This window comes from Microtus oregoni, unplaced genomic scaffold, assembly GCF_018167655.1.
Source record: "Microtus oregoni isolate MIOR12 unplaced genomic scaffold, Mior012 000016F_ref0000370, whole genome shotgun sequence".
In the NCBI taxonomy this organism is placed as follows: Eukaryota; Metazoa; Chordata; class Mammalia; order Rodentia; family Cricetidae; genus Microtus; species Microtus oregoni.
The window spans coordinates 3,310,606-3,328,419 of record NW_024543075.1 but is presented as its reverse complement, the minus strand read 5'-3'; the positions used below and the strand labels follow the sequence as shown (position 1 = coordinate 3,328,419).

General features: G+C 54.9%; 1 protein-coding gene across 1 annotated transcript in view; it reads left to right on the top strand.

Annotated features, from left to right (window-relative positions):
* Nucleotides 1-16,985, top strand: part of Muc5ac (mucin 5AC, oligomeric mucus/gel-forming) — a 29,753-nt gene extending 12,768 nt beyond the window's left edge. The window contains exons 25-49 of the mRNA XM_041666534.1: nucleotides 758-997; nucleotides 1,325-1,481; nucleotides 2,445-2,573; nucleotides 2,843-3,011; nucleotides 3,588-3,631; nucleotides 3,742-3,927; nucleotides 4,640-9,211; nucleotides 9,433-9,632; nucleotides 10,082-10,256; nucleotides 10,572-10,822; nucleotides 10,961-11,144; nucleotides 11,315-11,516; nucleotides 11,976-12,154; nucleotides 12,523-12,613; nucleotides 12,724-12,824; nucleotides 12,964-12,995; nucleotides 13,492-13,654; nucleotides 14,006-14,110; nucleotides 14,341-14,378; nucleotides 14,936-15,058; nucleotides 15,138-15,236; nucleotides 15,648-15,767; nucleotides 15,967-16,024; nucleotides 16,131-16,239; nucleotides 16,745-16,985. Coding sequence (XP_041522468.1) covers nucleotides 758-997; nucleotides 1,325-1,481; nucleotides 2,445-2,573; nucleotides 2,843-3,011; nucleotides 3,588-3,631; nucleotides 3,742-3,927; nucleotides 4,640-9,211; nucleotides 9,433-9,632; nucleotides 10,082-10,256; nucleotides 10,572-10,822; nucleotides 10,961-11,144; nucleotides 11,315-11,516; nucleotides 11,976-12,154; nucleotides 12,523-12,613; nucleotides 12,724-12,824; nucleotides 12,964-12,995; nucleotides 13,492-13,654; nucleotides 14,006-14,110; nucleotides 14,341-14,378; nucleotides 14,936-15,058; nucleotides 15,138-15,236; nucleotides 15,648-15,767; nucleotides 15,967-16,024; nucleotides 16,131-16,239; nucleotides 16,745-16,985 — 7,968 coding nt within the window. The remainder of the gene's footprint in view (nucleotides 1-757; nucleotides 998-1,324; nucleotides 1,482-2,444; nucleotides 2,574-2,842; nucleotides 3,012-3,587; nucleotides 3,632-3,741; nucleotides 3,928-4,639; nucleotides 9,212-9,432; nucleotides 9,633-10,081; nucleotides 10,257-10,571; nucleotides 10,823-10,960; nucleotides 11,145-11,314; nucleotides 11,517-11,975; nucleotides 12,155-12,522; nucleotides 12,614-12,723; nucleotides 12,825-12,963; nucleotides 12,996-13,491; nucleotides 13,655-14,005; nucleotides 14,111-14,340; nucleotides 14,379-14,935; nucleotides 15,059-15,137; nucleotides 15,237-15,647; nucleotides 15,768-15,966; nucleotides 16,025-16,130; nucleotides 16,240-16,744) is intronic.
* The last annotated feature ends 829 nt before the right edge of the window (nucleotides 16,986-17,814 follow it).

Below are 17,814 nucleotides of genomic sequence, written 5' to 3'. Positions count from 1 at the left end.
CTGGGTGGCCAGTTCTCTTTTGTGTCTGGACCCTAGGAACCCAAGGGATGCCAACAGGGCTGCCGTGACTCTGGAGGTTCAGGAGGGCCTTCCTCGCCTCTGTAGCCTCTGGGGCTCCAGGTGTCCTTGGGTTGTGGCTTCATTATCCTAGTCTCTGTCTGTTGGTGCGTGGGTGATTGTGTAGCTGCCTATAGTTTTCTTTTTAACAAGGACACTAGACAAGAAACCCAGGACTCCTCCTGCCTTAGTGAGACCTCATCTCACTTGGCCACATTTTCAAAGATTCTGTTCCTAAGAAGGCTCCCTTCACAGCCCAGGGTTAGAAAGGGACACACATGGGGCCACTGTCTAGCTCGCTGCAGTGTTTTAGACTGCTGTCTAAGACAGACTCTAAGCTGAATGGCAGAGCCCCACGCTCACCCTACAAAGTGACCAAGAGCTGACACCAAGGTTGGGGTGGAAGAAAGAAGGGTGAAGCAGTCTAATAGGAATAATGGAAAGTGAGATTTCCTGGGCTGCCAAGCTGGGGGACTCACAGGCCTCCTGGGACATCATCGGCAGGGGTTGTGTCCTGGGGACAGACAAAGATGGGCATAAGTGCCAAACACCATCACTAAACACCAAAGGTCTTCTAAACTCACACTTGCTGCTCTTCCTGGGCTCATCCTTCAGGAAGTTGAGTGGTAATAGAGCAGAGTGTATATCAGGCTCCAGGAAAGGGCTCTGGCCCATATCTCTAATCTCTGTGCTTCTATAGGGCAAGGTCTGTGGCCTGTGTGGGAATTTTGACGACAATGCCATCAACGACTTCACCACGCGCAGCCAGTCTGTGGTTGGTGACATGCTGGAGTTTGGAAACAGCTGGAAGTTCTCCCCATCCTGCCCAGATGCCCTGGTATCCAAGGACCCCTGCACTGCCAACCCTTATCGCAAGTCCTGGGCCCAGAAGCAATGCAGCATCATTAACAGCGCTACCTTCACCACCTGCCACGCCCATGTACGGCATGGGGCTGGGTGGTCTCTGAACTTTAGGATGGAGAAACCATCAACCAAGGGTGTGGGTGTCGGTCGGGAACCCACGTGTGTACAGGAGAATGGGGCATGGTTTGGGGGGTGTTAACTCTGAACACGGACTGAGGAAGCTTGCGGCAACTCCATATCGAGCCAGTCTATGGACACCATGACGTCCTGGCTGGACATTCATGGTCATACATTTGTCACCATGAACACTGGTAGAAACTGGTCCAAATTATTAGGTCAGCATATGCACTAAGAGCTGAGGGAGACAGGAGTCTCCAGAACCTGAAGCTTCTGTCTCTTACAGGTGGAGCCTGCCAAGTACTACGAAGCCTGTGTGAGTGACGCATGCGCCTGCGACTCAGGGGGTGACTGCGAGTGTTTCTGCACTGCTGTGGCTGCCTATGCCCAGGCCTGCCATGAGGTGGGCGTGTGTGTGTCCTGGAGGACACCGGACATCTGCCGTGAGTGGGAATCTGTCTGCGTTGCCAAAGGGTGGAACTGGGGGTGAGGTGGGTGATGATGTCCCTTGCTTCTCCTGGCTTGGTTCTGGGCAGCACACACACACACACACACACACACACACAAACACGCACTCATACACACACCTCCAGCATGGAACTGGAGGTGGGTGATAGATAGCCTGCCCTGCTCCCCTGGCTTGGTTCTGACCAGCAAACACACACACACACACACACACACACACACCTCCAGTATGGAACTGGAAGTGGGTGATAGATAGCCTGCCCTGCTCCCCTGGCTTGGTTCTGGCCAGCACACACACACACATGCATACACACACACACACACACACACACACACACATAGACACATGCACACACATGCATACCTCCAATGTGGAACTGGGGATAAGGTTGGTGATAGCCTCCTCTTCTCCCCTGGCTTGGTTCTGGCCAGCACAACACACACACACACACACACACACACACTCACACACACACACTTCCCTCCAATGTGTGTGCATGTGTGCGTGCATCTGCTTGTGTCCTGCAATCCAAGTACACAAACACTGTAGCAGCTCCGAGGGCTGAGCGAGGATGTCCTGCTGTGAGTGCTCCGGGAGGGACTATAGTTCCAGGCAGGAGAGGCCAGCTCCGTAGGTCTGCCAGGCTGCTTGGGAGGGCCAATAGTTTCCCAAGGCAAGTGAAGCAGAATGAGGGTAAGGATCTGTGGGAGGAAGGCTGACCTCAGAGAATGTTCTACAATGGAGGCATCAGTACCTCTTCTTATGCACAGTCCATGTGAAGCCCTGAGGAACCATTGTGCCTGGGGGCAGCTGCTGGAGCTGGAGAGCCCCCTTCGGTGTTTGCCTTGCTGGCACCCCTATTAGCTGGAAAGCTTTATCTGAGCCGCCTTCTCTCAGGGTGGGGTTCAGGTTTACCCCAGGAAATCTCCCTGCTTTCCAGCGCTCTTCTGTGACTACTACAACCCAGAGGGTCAGTGTGAGTGGCACTACCAGCCGTGTGGGGCCCCCTGCATGCGCACCTGCCAGAACCCTAGTGGAGACTGCCTACAAGATCTTCGTGGCCTAGAAGGTAGGTGGAAGGCTGAACTGGGAGGGGCAGCGTTTGTTGGGTTCCTGGGATCTGGACTGGGATCTATCCTGGGATCCAAGGCCTGGGGTCTTCTGATGGGACCCTTGGTTGTGAGGAATTCTTCCTGATCTCACGAGGATCCTTTAGGGTTTCAAACTCAAACAGTAGTGCGGAGGAAGCTGGGCACTGAGGACAGACCTGGGCCCTGGTATCAGAGGGCTCGGGGGGGGGGGGGAGACTGTTTAAGACACAGGTCTCTTGGTCCACAGGCTGCTACCCCAAGTGCCCACCAACAGCCCCCATCTTTGATGAGGGCACCATGCAGTGTGTATCCAACTGTACAGACAACCCCCACTCACGTCTACCACCCTGCCGCATCAATGGGAAGTCGTACCGAGCAGGTGCGACAGTACCTTCAGACAAGAACTGCCATTCCTGGTAAGTCCTTCAGTTAGAGTGGCCTAGAACCTGGAACGCCACAGGGAGCCCAAGCCAAACTTACAGCATCAGCTAGAAGCACCCTCCGCCTGAGGTTGCGCTGAGGGGAAAGTGACACCACCAGCCCTGTGGGACCCCATGCCTTCAGAGATTCAGCTAGGAGGGAGAACACTCTTGTCTTAGGCTCAGCTGAGAGGACGGACATCCTAGACTTGCGGCTGAGCTGGGAGGGAGCATACCTATGGCCTAAGGCTCATACTAAAGGGAGGACATCCATGACCTAAAATCCAGCTGTGTGTGAAAGTGATGGTGTTCTCAGCCAAGTGTCCTCCCAGGGACGAAGGGACAATGTCTGTGGAAGTCCACCTTGTCTCCATTGGTTATGAATGGGGGCGATATTTGAGAGAGGGTGACCTTAGTGGAGCAGATCCTGAAAGGCTGAAGGTTAGGACCTGGTTGGACTGTAGCCTCCAGCTTGGGCGGTAACTGGCTGCTTCATCACCGACACTAAGCCGCCTGGGTGTAGGCAGGTTCAGTTCCCATGCATTCAGTCCCACTTCTTTCTGCCTTTAACAGCATTTGCACAAAGAACGGTGTGAGCTGTAGCTACAATGTTTCAGGTGAGTACCTGCAGCCTTCTCTGAGCTGGAGACCGGCGGGAGGGGAGGGGGCGGGAGAGTCATCGCCAGTGTCTTGGCACTCTAACAGGCTAAACATCTATTTCCCACAGCCTGTGTCTGTACCTACAGTGGGCAGGACTTCCATCACGGGGAAGTCATCTACGACACGACAGATGGCATGGGAGGCTGTATCTCTGCACACTGCGGGGCTAACGGCACCATCGAAAGGATTACCGACACCTGCAGCCCCACCACTCCCGTGCCCCCGACCACGTTCTCCTTCTCCACACCAGTTGGTAAGGCAGAAATGACCCGTGGCAGAAAATGCTAGGCTTCCTGGGGGTTGTCTCTCTTTCTGTTGACTGGTACTGCTTCTCTTGCTGAATATTAGGTAGTGGCTAGCTCGTGGTCTTGGTGGCAGGCCACAAAACTCAAGGAGGGGCCCAAGAGTTGAACACCAGGAACATAGGTAGCCTGCTTTTATCCCACGGCAGGGAGGGATCAGTCTCCTTGGCCCGTTCTGGCAGGCCCGGTGCCCATGGTACCACTTTCTGTAGCTACTGGACCCGATCCCAAGGGAGTGAGGCCCTTAGCTTACAGGTTCTAACCACTCGTGGTCCCAGGCCAGTACTTTGGATGAACATGAGATTTTTCCCAGAATTTATAGCTGCCTGCTTGCCTTATACTGTGTGGATCGATAGATATCCCTCAGGTCTCACCCCCCTCCCCGCAGCTTAGTTTTGAAGGGTATAAATGTGTAGATTCTGCTCGGGGCATGGCCAAGACAGAAGATTCCATTTAGATGAGATTAATTTGTTTGTAGACCAAATATACTGTACTTCTGTCCACCCAGAGGTAGGTTCTGAGACAGGCTGAGGGATGTGGCTGTGGTGTTCAGTTTTCAAAGTTAGTGTAACCATGGCGATGAGACCCGAGTGAGGATGTGACCAGGGACTAGGTAGTCAGCCCCAACACCCTAATGCTGACTCCTGTTACCTTTGTCCACAGTCATGACCTCAGTGCCACCCTCCAGCACACATCCCAGCCCTACCCTGAGTGTCGTGTACACAGGGTCCCCAAGCAGGGCGGCACCAACAACCAGCAGCATGCTGTCTGTCGAGACCCCTGCCACAGCCTCTACCTTGACCGCATCTACGACAGCCTCCACCTTAACCACGCCAGGCTGCGAGGAGGAGTGCTCCTGGTCTCCCTGGATGGATGCCAGCCGTCCTGGACGTGGCATTGACGGTGGTGACTTTGACACTCTGGAGAACCTCCGTGCCCATGGCTACCAGATCTGCCAAGTGCCCAGGGAAGTGGACTGCCGTGCTGAGGCTACCCCCGAGGTGCCGCTTCACGCCCTAGGGCAGCGTGTGGAGTGCAATACAACTGCAGGGCTGACCTGTCACAACAAGGATCAGGTGTCGGGGCTCTGTGACAACTACCAGATCAGAATTCTGTGCTGCACCCCCATCAGCTGTCCAGCCTCTGGGGGTCCTACCCAGACGACCCATTTGATAACCTCCAGGACAACGACAATGGGGACCACAACCTCCTCAGCCCCTGTCACCTCCCCTGACCATACAGAGAGCACGGTGATGTCAGGTGCCTCTACCCATGCACCAGGTCCTTTCCCCTCTTCCTCACATCCTTCTCCATCAGCTCCAAGGCCCTCCACCCCTGGCCCAGTTAGTTCTACCACAATTAAGACAACTATGTTCACTACTAGCCCAACGCCAGAACCAACTTCAGCCACATCATCTGTGTCCGTATCAACTTCAGGGTCCACCAGGGCTTCTCTGGAGACTACCCATGAATGCAAACAGGAGCACTGCAGTTGGACTGATTGGATAGACGGCAGCTACCCTGGGCCGGGCAGAAACAGTGGAGATTTTGACAGCTTCCTAAACCTGAGAGCCAGAGGCTACAAGTTCTGTGAGAATCCGCAAAATGTTGAGTGCAGGGCTCAGTTCTTTCCCAACACACCCCTGGAGGAGCTGGGCCAGGATGTAACCTGCAACCGAGAGGAAGGCTTGATCTGTCTGAACAAGAACCAGCTGCCACCCATTTGTTATAACTACGAGATCCGGATACAGTGTTGCACAGTGGTGGACGTGTGCTCCACCGTTTCGGCTGCCACTCATCCTACCCCACATGAAGAAAGCACGAAAACCAAGACAAAAGGAACCACAAGCTTGCATTCCTCCTCCACCACCGACACCAGTACTCACACAGCAATGACACACACAGAGACCTTGGCCACAGAGAGTCCACACATGGTCACCCAGCCAGTGACCACCCACTGCCAGCCCCAGTGCAACTGGACCAAGTGGTTTGACACTGACTTCCCAGTGCTCGGGCCACATGGAGGGGACCTGGAAACCTACAGCAACATCCTGAGGAAGGGAGAGAGCATCTGTCACCGGCCAGAGGAGATCACACAGCTGGAATGCAGGGCTGAGAATCACCCTGAGGTGCGGTTGGAGGATCTGGGTCAGGTGGTGCAGTGCGACCCCACTGTGGGCCTGGTGTGCAGGAACCGGGACCAGCAGGACATCTCCGGGATGTGCCTCAACTATGAGGTGCGAGTCCTGTGCTGTCGTGTGCCTGAAGGCTGCCCTGAGACCACACGTGCCACTCCTGCCAGCTCTCCAGGTGAGACTGTCACCAGTTCAGTGCCTGGCACCACTTCTGTTCATAGAGCAATCAGCACGTCCATGCCTCAAACCAGGACAACCATTGTGCAGACAGCCAGCACCACCTCCACACCCCAAACCAGCTCACCCTTCATAGAACAATCCAGCACCACCTCTGGGCAGACCATTTCCACCAGAGACACCAGAACTGCCTCTGGGCAGACAACCAGTACCACCTCCACACCCAAAACCAGCCCACCCTTCATAGAACAATCCAGCACCACCTCTGGGCAGACCATTTCCACCAGAGACACCAGAACCGCCTCTGTGCAGACAGCCAGCACCACCTCCATACCCCAAACAAGCTCACCCTCTATAGCAACAGTGAGCTCTACCCTCAAAACTCAGACCAGTTCAACCTCTACAGAAATAACCAGTACCACCTCTGGGCAGCCAGCCAGAACCACCTCCACATCTCAAACCAGTGCAGTCTCTGGGCAAACAGTCAGCACAGTGTCCACTAGGGACACCAGCACCATCTCTGAGCAGACAGCCAGGACCACATCCACACCCCAAAACAGCTCACCCTTCATAGAAAATTCTAGCACTACCGCTGGGCAGACGGCCAGTACTATTTCTACCAGAGAGACCAGAACCGCCTCTGGGCAGACAGCCAGCACCACCTCCATACCTAAACCCAAACCAAGTTCTGAGCCTTCGGCCAGTACTACCTTCAAACCCCAAACAAGCTCAACACTTATAGGACATTCCAGAACAACCTCGGGACAGCCAGCCAGTACCATGTCCACCAAGGACACCAGCGCCACCTCAGAGCAGACAGTAAGTACCACCTCCACACCCCAAACAAGCTCACCATTTGTAGAAAAATCCAGCACTACCGCTGGGCAGATGGCCAGTACTATTTTCACCAGGGACACCAGGACCACCTCTGAGCAGACAGCCAGCACCACCTCCATACCTGGATCAAGTTCAACATCTAAAGGAAAAGTCAGCACCACCACCAAACCCCTAACCAGCTCAATTTCTGAGCACACAGCCAACACCATGTCTATCAAGGTCACCAGCGCCACCTCTGAGCAGACAGCAAGTACCACCGACACACCCCAAACAAGCTTACTCTCTACAGCAGCAGTGAGCTCTACCCTCAAAACTCAGACCAGTTCAACCTCTACAGAAAATACCAGTACCACCTCTGGGCAGCCATCCAGCACCGTGTCCATCAGAGACACCAGAACCGCCTCTGGGCAGACAGCCAGCACCACCTCCATACCTAAACCCAAACCAAGTTCTGAGCCTTCGGCCAGTACTACCTTCAAACCCCAAACAAGCTCAACACTTATAGGACATTCCAGAACAACCTCGGGACAGCCAGCCAGTACCATGTCTACCAAGGACACCAGCGCCACCTCAGAGCAGACAGTAAGTACCACCGACACACCCCAAACAAGCTCACCCTCTACAGCAGCAGTGAGCTCTATCCTCAAAACTCAGACCAGTTCAACCTCTACAAAAATAACGAGTACCACCTCTGGGCAGCCAGCCAGAACCACCTCCACATCTCGAACCAGTGCAGTCTCTGGGCAAACAGTCAGCACAGTGTCCACCAGGGACACCAGCACCATCTCTGAGCAGACAGCCAGGACCACCTCCACACCCCAAACAAGCACATCCTTCATAGAAAAATCCAGCACCACCTCTGGGCAGACCATTTTCACCAGAGAGACCAGAACCACCTCTGAGCAGACAGCCAGCACCACCTCCACACCCCAAACAAGCACATCCTTCAGAGAAAATTCTAGCACTACTGCTGGGCAGACGGCCAGTACTATTTTCACCAGGGACACCAGGACCACCTCTGTGCAGACAGCCAGCACCACCTCCATACCTGGATCAAGTTCAACATCTAAAGGAAAAGTCAGCACCACCACCAAACCCCAAACCAGCTCAATTTCTGAGCACACAGCCAACACCATGTCTACCAAGGGCACCAGCGCCACCTCTGAGCAGACAGCAAGTACCACCGACACACCCCAAACAAGCTTACCCTCTACAGCAGCAGTGAGCTCTACCCTCAAAACTCAGACCAGTTCAACCTCTACAGAAAATACCAGTACCACCTCTGGGCAGCCATCCAGCACCGTGTCCATCAGAGACACCACAACCACCTCTGGGCAGCCAGCCAGCACCGTGTCCATCAGAGACACCACAACCACCTCTGGGCAGCCAGCCAGCACTGCGTCCATCAGAGACACCACAACCACCTCTGGGCAGCCAGTCAGCACCGTGTCTACCAGGGACACCACAACCACTTCTGAGCATACAGCCAGCATGACATATATGGGAAGAACCAGCACCACTTCTGTGCCTGCAACCAGAGCCACCTCGGCTCCTCTGAGCACCACAGGCGCTGGGCCTCATCCTGGGATGACTTCCTCCCCACTGACCACCCATTGCCAGCCCCAGTGCAACTGGACCAAGTGGTTTGACACTGACTTCCCGGTGCCTGGGCCACATGGAGGGGACCTGGAAACCTACAGCAACATCCTGAGGAAGGGAGAGAGCATCTGTCACCGGCCAGAGGAGATCACACAGCTGGAATGCAGGGCTGAGAATCACCCTGAGGTGCGGTTGGAGGATCTGGGTCAGGTGGTGCAGTGCGACCCCACTGTGGGCCTGGTGTGCAGGAACCAGGACCAGCAGGACATCTCCGGGATGTGTCTCAACTATGAGGTGCGAGTCCTGTGCTGCCGCGTGCCTGAAGGCTGCCCTGATACCTATTGGACTCCCTCTGTGACCACACCCCTCAAGCCCTCATTTCCATTTGTGTCACCCTCATCTGTGTCCCCATTATCATCATCGAGCCCTGCAGTACATTTTACCACTCCTTGTGTGTGCAACGTGTCAGGCCAACTATATCCTATCGGTAAGTGGGGTGTCTTTACGCAGCTTCCTAAGGTACTCTGTTCCTTGATTTTCTTCCGTGAAAGTTCTTGGATTGGGCAGATCGTGCCACAATCGCCTTCAAACATTTCTTGTCTTTTTCTTTTTTCATTGAGTGGAAGCCTTTAGTTTGGCAACCACTCTTTGGGGACCAGACTTTTCTCCAGTGCCTCAGCAAACACTTCATTTATCTTGATCTTGCAGGATCCATGATCTACAATAAGACAGATCTGGACGGGCATTGTTACTATGCCTATTGCAACCTGACCTGCCAGGTGGACAGAGGGGTTAGTAAGGACTGCCCTTCCACCGTGCCGACCCCTGCAACAGCTCTGTCCACCTCCACATCTCCCATCGTCCCTGTCACCGAGAGGGATGGGTGCAATGTGTTCCCTCCCAGAATGGTAAGTCTATCTGCTATCCTTCCTGGAGACTCAGGGCCACTGTGAAGACCTCGATGCATTTGCAATTATACCTCAGCTTAAGTTCCCATGAAGATCAGCAACCCCCAGCTGATACAGGATGAGTTTCGGGCTGAGTCTTTTTACGGCTTTGTGTGTCTGGTTCTACCAGTGCGGTATTGATAGTTGGGTAGTTGGGTGTTGGGCCTGAAGGTTAAAACTCCCCCCAATGAGAGTAAAGGTATCAGAGGTGATGGTACACCCCATGGATGTAGTGACACATGGAAAGGGGTGAACCTCAGGGGTGGGGCGCTTCCACATTGTGGCCCCTCGTAGCCAGTTCCATACTTTGGCAGGGAAGAGGCTAAGACGGGGGCTGGAATGGGGCTATAGAACCTTGAGGTGATTCCCTGGCCCAGGGCTCAGACCCACAGCTGGCTTTGTTTCTGCAGAAAGGGGAGAACTGGCCCATGCCTAATTGCTCCCAAGCCACCTGTGAGGGCAACAATGTCGTCTCCCTAAGTCCACGCCAGTGCCCAGAGATGAAGGCACCATCTTGTGCCAACGGCTACCCACCCCTGAAGGTGGATGACCAGGACGGCTGCTGCCAGCACTACCAGTGCCAGTGTGAGTGGGGACATGGTTCAAAAGGAGGAGAATGAGGACTCCAGGAAAGACTTTCCGTTATCAAGTCGGGGATGGGGATGCCAAGTGGAGAGAACTGAGTCCCAGAGCCTAGAGCCCAGTGGGAGAAGAGGAGGGTTCTCTGTGTCTCAGAATCCTAGCAGCGTATGAAGGACCGGCCAGGCAGTATCTGAAGGGACCATCCATGTGTCATGAGGGTACAAAGGTCTCAAGAGTTCCTGATTAGGAGGCTGTGGGGGAGAGGCTGGAGCAGTTGGATGAGAGCCAGCTATAAGGCAAGCTTCCTGGCGCCCACAGGTGTTTGCAGCGGCTGGGGTGATCCCCACTACATCACATTTGATGGCACCTACTACAGTTTTCTGGATAACTGCACATACGTGTTGGTGCAGCAGATTGTGCCTGTGTTTGGATCCTTCCGTGTGCTCATTGACAACTACTTCTGTGACCTGGGCGACAGTGTTTCCTGCCCGCAGTCCATCATCCTGGAGTACCACCAGGACCGTGTGGTGCTGACCCGCAGGCCAGTTGACGGGATCATGACCAACCAGGTGGGCATGCCTGTGTGTGTGTGTGTGTGTGTGTGTGTGTGTGTGTGTGAGTGCGCATGTGTGTGTGTGTACGGGGTTGTGGCAGGCTTGGTCTGGATCGGGGATCTATCTAAACATCCTTCTGCTGTCTGTATCCAGATCATCTTCAACAACAAGGTAGTGAGTCCAGGCTTCCAGCAGAATGGCATTGTCGTCTCCCGTGTGGGTGTTAAGATGTACGTTACCATTCAGGAGATTGGTGTCCAGGTCATGTTCTCAGGCCTCATCTTCTCTGTTGAGGTGCCCTTCAACCTGTTCGCCAACAACACAGAGGGCCAGTGTGGTAAGCTCCACTCTCGATGTTGTTTGGGTATTAGGAGCAGCCTCCCCATGGGCCTAGGGGTTTCTGGCTGTGCACACATGTGGTTCACATCTACTTGTTCCATGGTGGCTTCTCTGTACACTGGGCACAGCTCTGCTGCTCAGCTGGCTGTCCCTCATCTCGCCTGCCAGGCACTTGCACCAACGACAAGAAGGACGAGTGCCGCCTGCCTGGAGGGGAAGTAACCTCTTCTTGTTCTGAGATGGCCAGCCACTGGAAGGTGCCCGACCAGCCTGCCTGCCAAGGGCCTCCTCCAACACCAGCTTCAGTGGTACCCAGTCCTTCACCGACCCCGTGTCCATCATCACCACTCTGTCAGCTCATCCTAAGCAAGTAAGATTTTAGAAAGTGTGATAGCCTTGCTGGCCCCATCTGCCAAAAGGTGTGGGGTCCTCAAAAGGCTCCTAAGAATAATGAGACCAGCCTTGTAGCCTTGTTCTAGGGTCTGGGCACTGTCTCTAGGGATCTTGCTGGAATGCGGTGGCCAGGTGGACTCGTCTCTGGAGTCCTGCGTCAGTTTCTCTCGTTGCTATGAACGCAGTCACTGCCTGCACCTGGGCGGCACACAGTGTTGCAGAATAAGGGAGGCTGAGGGGAGAGAGATTTGCAGCGACCAGTGCTCTGGCTGACACCTTTCCTGGTACACACCCAGAGGCGGGATGACAGGGTCATAGGTGCAAAGTCTCTTAGAACCTCACCTCTGAGGGGGTATCACGGATGTGGAAGCCCCACAGCGAGTGGTGACCCCAGCAGAATGGATGCACACACCGTCGCGTGTGTCTTTGCCCACAGCGTCTTCCAGTCCTGCCACCCTATCATCCCTCCCCTGCCGTTCTACGAAGGCTGCTTGTTCGACGCCTGCCACGGCGTGAACTGGGAGGTGGTGTGCTCAAGCCTGGAGCTCTACGCGACACTCTGTGCTGCCAAAGGCCAGTGCATCCCCTGGAGAAGCCACACCAACAACACCTGTTGTGAGTGTCTAGCCTGGGCCACCTTCTTGTCCTCTTTTGTGAGAACTTAGAGGTGCTAGGCAGACAGCCTGGGAAAGGATGAGGACTTGGAGCCTCAAATCTAGTCTTCCCTAGAGGGAAAAGCTCCAGGCTGTGGGTTTATTTTCAGGAAAGGGGGATTATCTGAATCGAGGAGTCTGTGGATTTAGAACCTGGGGTGCCAGCTGTCTTGGACAAGCATACAGACCTGGGGGTGGGGTGGAGGGCAGGTTGTAGATAGATACTGAAGGCTTCTGAGTGGGTATCAGTGCTCAGCAGCAGCTGGGGCTTGGAGGGTCCCAGAAGTGAGGCCTTGAAATGGCTTCTCAGGGGTGGCTCTCTCCACACAGCATTCACCTGTTCTGATAACAAAGTATACAAGCCGTGTGGCCCAACCAACCCTCACTACTGCTATAGGAACGACGACATCAGCACCAGCTTGTAAGTATCCGCAATCTGCTCCCAGGGCTGACAAACCCTGCACTTGGCTTTCCTAGGCTGGGTTCTTTCTTATTTGGGGGTGAAGGGCCTATCAATTCTGTTTCTTACAGGATCCTTCAAGAAGCTGGCTCCTTCTCAGAGGGCTGCTTCTGTCCGGATAACACAACACTTTTCAGCACTAATGATTCAGTCTGCGTGCCTTCCTGCCAATGTATGTCCCCACAGGCATGGTGGTGGGGCTTGGGAGGCAAGATGTGGCTTGACCCCAGACCCCACTATAGTACTCAGCATGGGTTCTGGTTTTGCCCCATCCCTGTGGCCACCCAGAGTGACAGGACCTCTCTCTACAGGGTGTCTGGGGCCTCATGGAGAACCTGTGGAGGTAGGTATGGATGATGGTGGTTTGTGGCAGGGGCGCAGAGCCTGAGGCAGGAGGTCCTGGAAACAAGGCAGTGTGAGCTGGGGTGGGGCTTTTGCAGTGTGCCAAAGGCCAGATAAAGGCAGGGAGAGAGCTGGTGTCCGAACAGGATCTGGGAAGATCTTCTCTGGGGCTGCCCTTCCTGTGTTCTGGAGCTGCTGGGTGACCCATGAGGACTGGTCAGCCCTGTTCTTCCCCAGGCCTCCTCCTATCCTGAAGAGATGTGTTAGGATGGAGGGGAAGGGCTGCTCACCAAACAAAGCCCTTCTTCCCCCCTCTGCTCCTGGCCTCTGTGCCTGGCCTTCAGCGTCTCAGACCTGGCGCTCCTGGAGCCCCCTCCCCCAGGCTTGTAGCACAGCCTTCTCAGCACATGTGGGGCCTGACTCTGAGGCTTGGCTGTAGCTGCCCTTGGGCCGAGCGGCTCCCTCAGAGGTCAAGTTCATGTACCATTCCTCCACAGCCGGGCCACAGCATCAGCATCGATTGCCAGGACTGTGTCTGCAAGGGGGGCACGCTGACCTGTCAAAGGAAGTCCTGTCCCCAGACCACCTGTCCAGAGCCTGGCTTTGTGCCAGTGCCCGAAGCCCTGCAGGCTGGCCAGTGTTGTTCCCAGTTCAGCTGTGGTAAGCCTTTGCTTCTGTCCCCGTACCCATAGGTAGGACAATCTCCTGAGGAGCCATAGGTGTACCAGTCAGCAGCCAGCTCTGTGTACACAGTCCCAGGAGGAAGGGAATAGAAACCTCGCTTCCCAGGGTTTACACGTTGCTTGAGTATAGGGACCCTGCTGTGTCCTGTCTGGTAACGCCCTAGCAGGTGTTCTTTAGGTGTGTGTAGTGGAGACTCCTCTGCCCCGCCTGACCAGAGCCTGTTCCTGGGGTCCTGGGGACCGTCATGACATCCTGTGGTGGGGTAGACCGTCGGAGCAGAAAAGAAGCAGGGCAAGCCCAGCCCCTGACAGCTTTCTCTACCCACAGTCTGCAACTCCAGTTACTGCCCTCCTCCCCTGCACTGCCCGGAGAATTCTAGCCTGCTGGTTGTCTACGAGGAAGGAGCTTGCTGCCCACGACAAAACTGCAGCAGTGAGTGTCCCTGACCCTTCCACCAAGCCACAGAGACCTGGAATTTCCCAGGAGGACCGGCCAGATGAAGGCGCTGATGGTGGGAGATGGGTTGTTGCTTGGGGTGGAGCCCTTGGTGGGAAGGAAGCCCGAGGTGCTCCAGCATCTAACAGCAGAACTTATCGATGTAAGTAAGAGTCAGGCTGTGTCCTCGCAAGGCCCAGGCTACAGCCAGTATGTCTTTTGGACAGGTCAGAAGGGCTGTGAAGTCAACGGGACTCTATATCAGGTAGGAACCAGTGGTGCTCAGGCCTATAGCCTGCAGGGACTGAGCTTCCCATTTGGGGCTCTCCACCAGCCCTTTGGAGCATAGCTGGGGGTCTGAGAAGCTGAGGAGCTCTTGAGCCACTCTTGTCCCTGGCACAGAGCTCCTGCCCAGACCAATGACACAAACCTCTGTGGATGTAGTTCAGAGCAGCGCAGTTAAGGTTGGCCCCAGGATCCTTGCAGCCGCCGATACCTGGTGTCTGGATCCATCAGGATTCCTATCAGTTCTCTGCTCCCTGGTGTCATACGGGGGATGCCAGCACCTCGTTTCCCCCAGCTGTCCTTTCCCCACATAAATTCCCCAAGTATGTAGTATCTTGGGTCCCCTGACATAGAGACATAGTTATAGGCTCTGCCCTGTGACAGCACCTGATTTATGGTCTCTTCGCGATGAGGTAAGGATCATTTCCTAGAGAATGGGTCAGCTTGGTGGGCAGCCAGAGCAACTGGCCAGTCAGCGTACAGGGCAGATCTCTTCTCAGCTTGAGCCCACTAATGCCCAGCCCTGACTCTTCCCAGCCCGGTGCTGTGATCTCCTCCAGTCTATGTGAAACATGCGTGTGTCAGGCGCCCAGCAATCCTCATTCAGATGTCTTTGTGGTCAACTGTAAGAATGAGTTCTGCAATACCCAATGTGCTAAGGTGAGCACTGGCCCCATCCCTGCTCTCATCACCCGGTGCCAATGGCCTGAACCTAGGCAGCATACTATTCTTCCTGCAGGGCTCCGAGTACCAGCCCGAGCCAGGACAGTGTTGTGGCCGGTGTGTGCCGAAGGCCTGCTCTTTTAAACACAGCAACAGCTCTGTCTCCTATTACCTTGTGAGTACCTGGGACTAAGATAGGTTACCTCAGAGAGGGGAATAGAGGACAGGAACAACAGACTACCGGCTCTGCGAGGCTCCACACAGGCTGGGGCAAAGTCACCATGCTCTCCAAGGAACTATGCACAGTCCCAGGCCCGGGTATAGAGAGCGTGAAACAGACAGCATTTGGACCGAGCAAACAGGGTCCTGGGGGCACTGAACCCTGAGTGGCCTTAATCCTGGGGACTCAGGGATGATGAGGTAGGATCCTGGGGACTCCAGGCTGACTAGGCAGGGTCCTGGAACCTTGGGCGGGCACTTGAGAAGCCATCTCTGGTGGATATAGGCCTGGTCTCTCCCTGGAAGATAGTAGGCAGTGGGGAGACAGAGGCTGGGCACTCACTATGCAGACTGGGCCTCCTTTCAGCCTGGTGAGTCCTGGCCAGAACCTGGGAACAACTGTGTGACTCATAAGTGTGAGAATTTCCAAGATACACTCACGGTCGTGACAATGAAGATGGAGTGCCCCAAGATCAACTGTCCACTGGTAAGTTTGGGGTTTCCCACTGCAGCCAAGGCGGCAGCTGACCTGGGATGAGGGGAAGCTGGTGCTGCATGGCCGTGAGGCTTATCCCCTCCAGTAGAGGGGGTTCCCGCTCTTGTTTGCATTTGACCTCATGTCTCGTTCCTCCATTTCTGGATGCCTCATTGCTCCTGCCATTCACAATGGCCCATTGTTGGCACAGGGCCAGGCTCAGCTGAGAGAAGATGGTTGCTGCTTTGACTGTCCCAACACCCAGCAGAGTAAGTGGGGGATCTGACAAGGAAGGAGTTGATCCCAGCCTGGGGCACCCAGGAAATGACTGAGCAGACACTGACCCTCTCTCTGCCTTACTTCTTGTCCTCCCAGAATGCGCGGTACACCAAAGACAGCAGATCATCCGTCAGCAAAACTGCAGCTCCGAGGGGCCAGTGAGCCTCTCCTACTGCCTGGGCAACTGCGGGGACAGCACCTCCATGTACGAACCCCAGGGAGCCTCAGGGGGCAGGTTCAGAGAAGCAATTGGTGGTGGGGTGGAGTGGGGTGGGGTGTCTGGTGCATCGAGGTCCAGAAGCAGGGCAGGGAGGGACAGAACCAGGAGAGGGAGAAAAAGGGCGCTGGAGGAGACTGTTATGATAACTTGAGCATCCCAAGGTGGCGTCAGCAGGGCTTGGGCTATACTGACTACTTTTGAAGCAGGATTTCTGTTTGCTGAAATATCTCAGACCTAAGAAAGCCCCAGTCCCCACATCAATGACCTGCTGTGCATCTGGCTGCAGATATAGGACACCTGGTGGCCAAGGGCAGCTGTGGCAGAAACTTTTGCCCCTCAGGGAACTGGCAAATGAGAGTGATAGGGTTTTGAACACAGGGTGACAAAGACCTCGGGAGCTCGGCACTGTGCCCGCTGTTTGCATGGCAGAGCCTGTGGAAGGTGCACGCAGCGGCCGGCAGGGCTGGGCACTGAACAGATCTACCCACAGGTACTCCCTGGAGGCCAACACCGTGGAGCACAAGTGTGAGTGCTGCCAGGAGCTGCAGATCTCGCAGAGGAATGTGACTCTGCACTGTGGTGATGGCTCCAGCCGCACCTTCAGCTACACCCAGGTCGAGAAGTGCGGCTGCCTGGGCCAGCGGTGCCATGCTCCAGGTGACACGAGCTACCCAGAATCCTCAGAATCAGAGTTCAAGTCCCAGGAAAGTAAAGGACACGGTCAGCAGTAAGCACTCAGGGCCAGCAAGAAGGTGCTTGGGCTTTCCCAGAGCTGAGCGGCACTGTTGTCCCAACACGCCACCCAAAGTCCTCCCGAGGCCAGAGGGACACTTGCTGCTTGTTCAAGTGGCTTGAATTCCAGACCTTCTGCCTGCCCACCACTTCCTCTTCAGGAGGGACATGGACCCCAGCTGTCCTTGGGGTGGGAGCAGTCCTATCCACCGATTAAGAGCATAAGGGGCACCGGGCTCCTTTGGAAAGAACTTCAGTGTCACCAAAGGGTCCCATGAAGGAGCCACTTGCATGCGGGTGTCACCTGCTTGGCCTCACTCTCACCTCAGCCCTGTACCTGTGCCCCCTTTCAGGAAATGGCCAATTTGTTTTATAAATACAGTCAGAGCATTTGCGAATTATCTCTGTGTGTGTATTATTTTTAAAACATGTCCATAGATATAGGACAGGCCTGGACTTCAGGGGGGTCTTATTCTTCAGGCTGTTCACTAGGGGCCTGCCAGCCTGGGGCGAGGGCCACTGGGGAGTTCTCAGCCTCTACTTGCTGGGAGGATATGTCCTAACGGTGACAATAGCTGCACAGGGGCTAACTGGAGCCTGGATGAAGCTCAGAGTCAGAAGCATCCTGGGAGAGGACAATGAGGGAGAGAATGAATGAGTGAGTGAATGAGTGAATGAACTAATGGCTGAGGAGATTAGTGAATGAGTGACTGATAGAATTAGTGAGTGAGGAAGTGCTTGGATGACGGAGGCAGTGGATGAGTGCACAGTGATTGAGTGGATAGCGAAGTGACCTAGGGAGGATAAATGATTGAATACGCAAGTAAA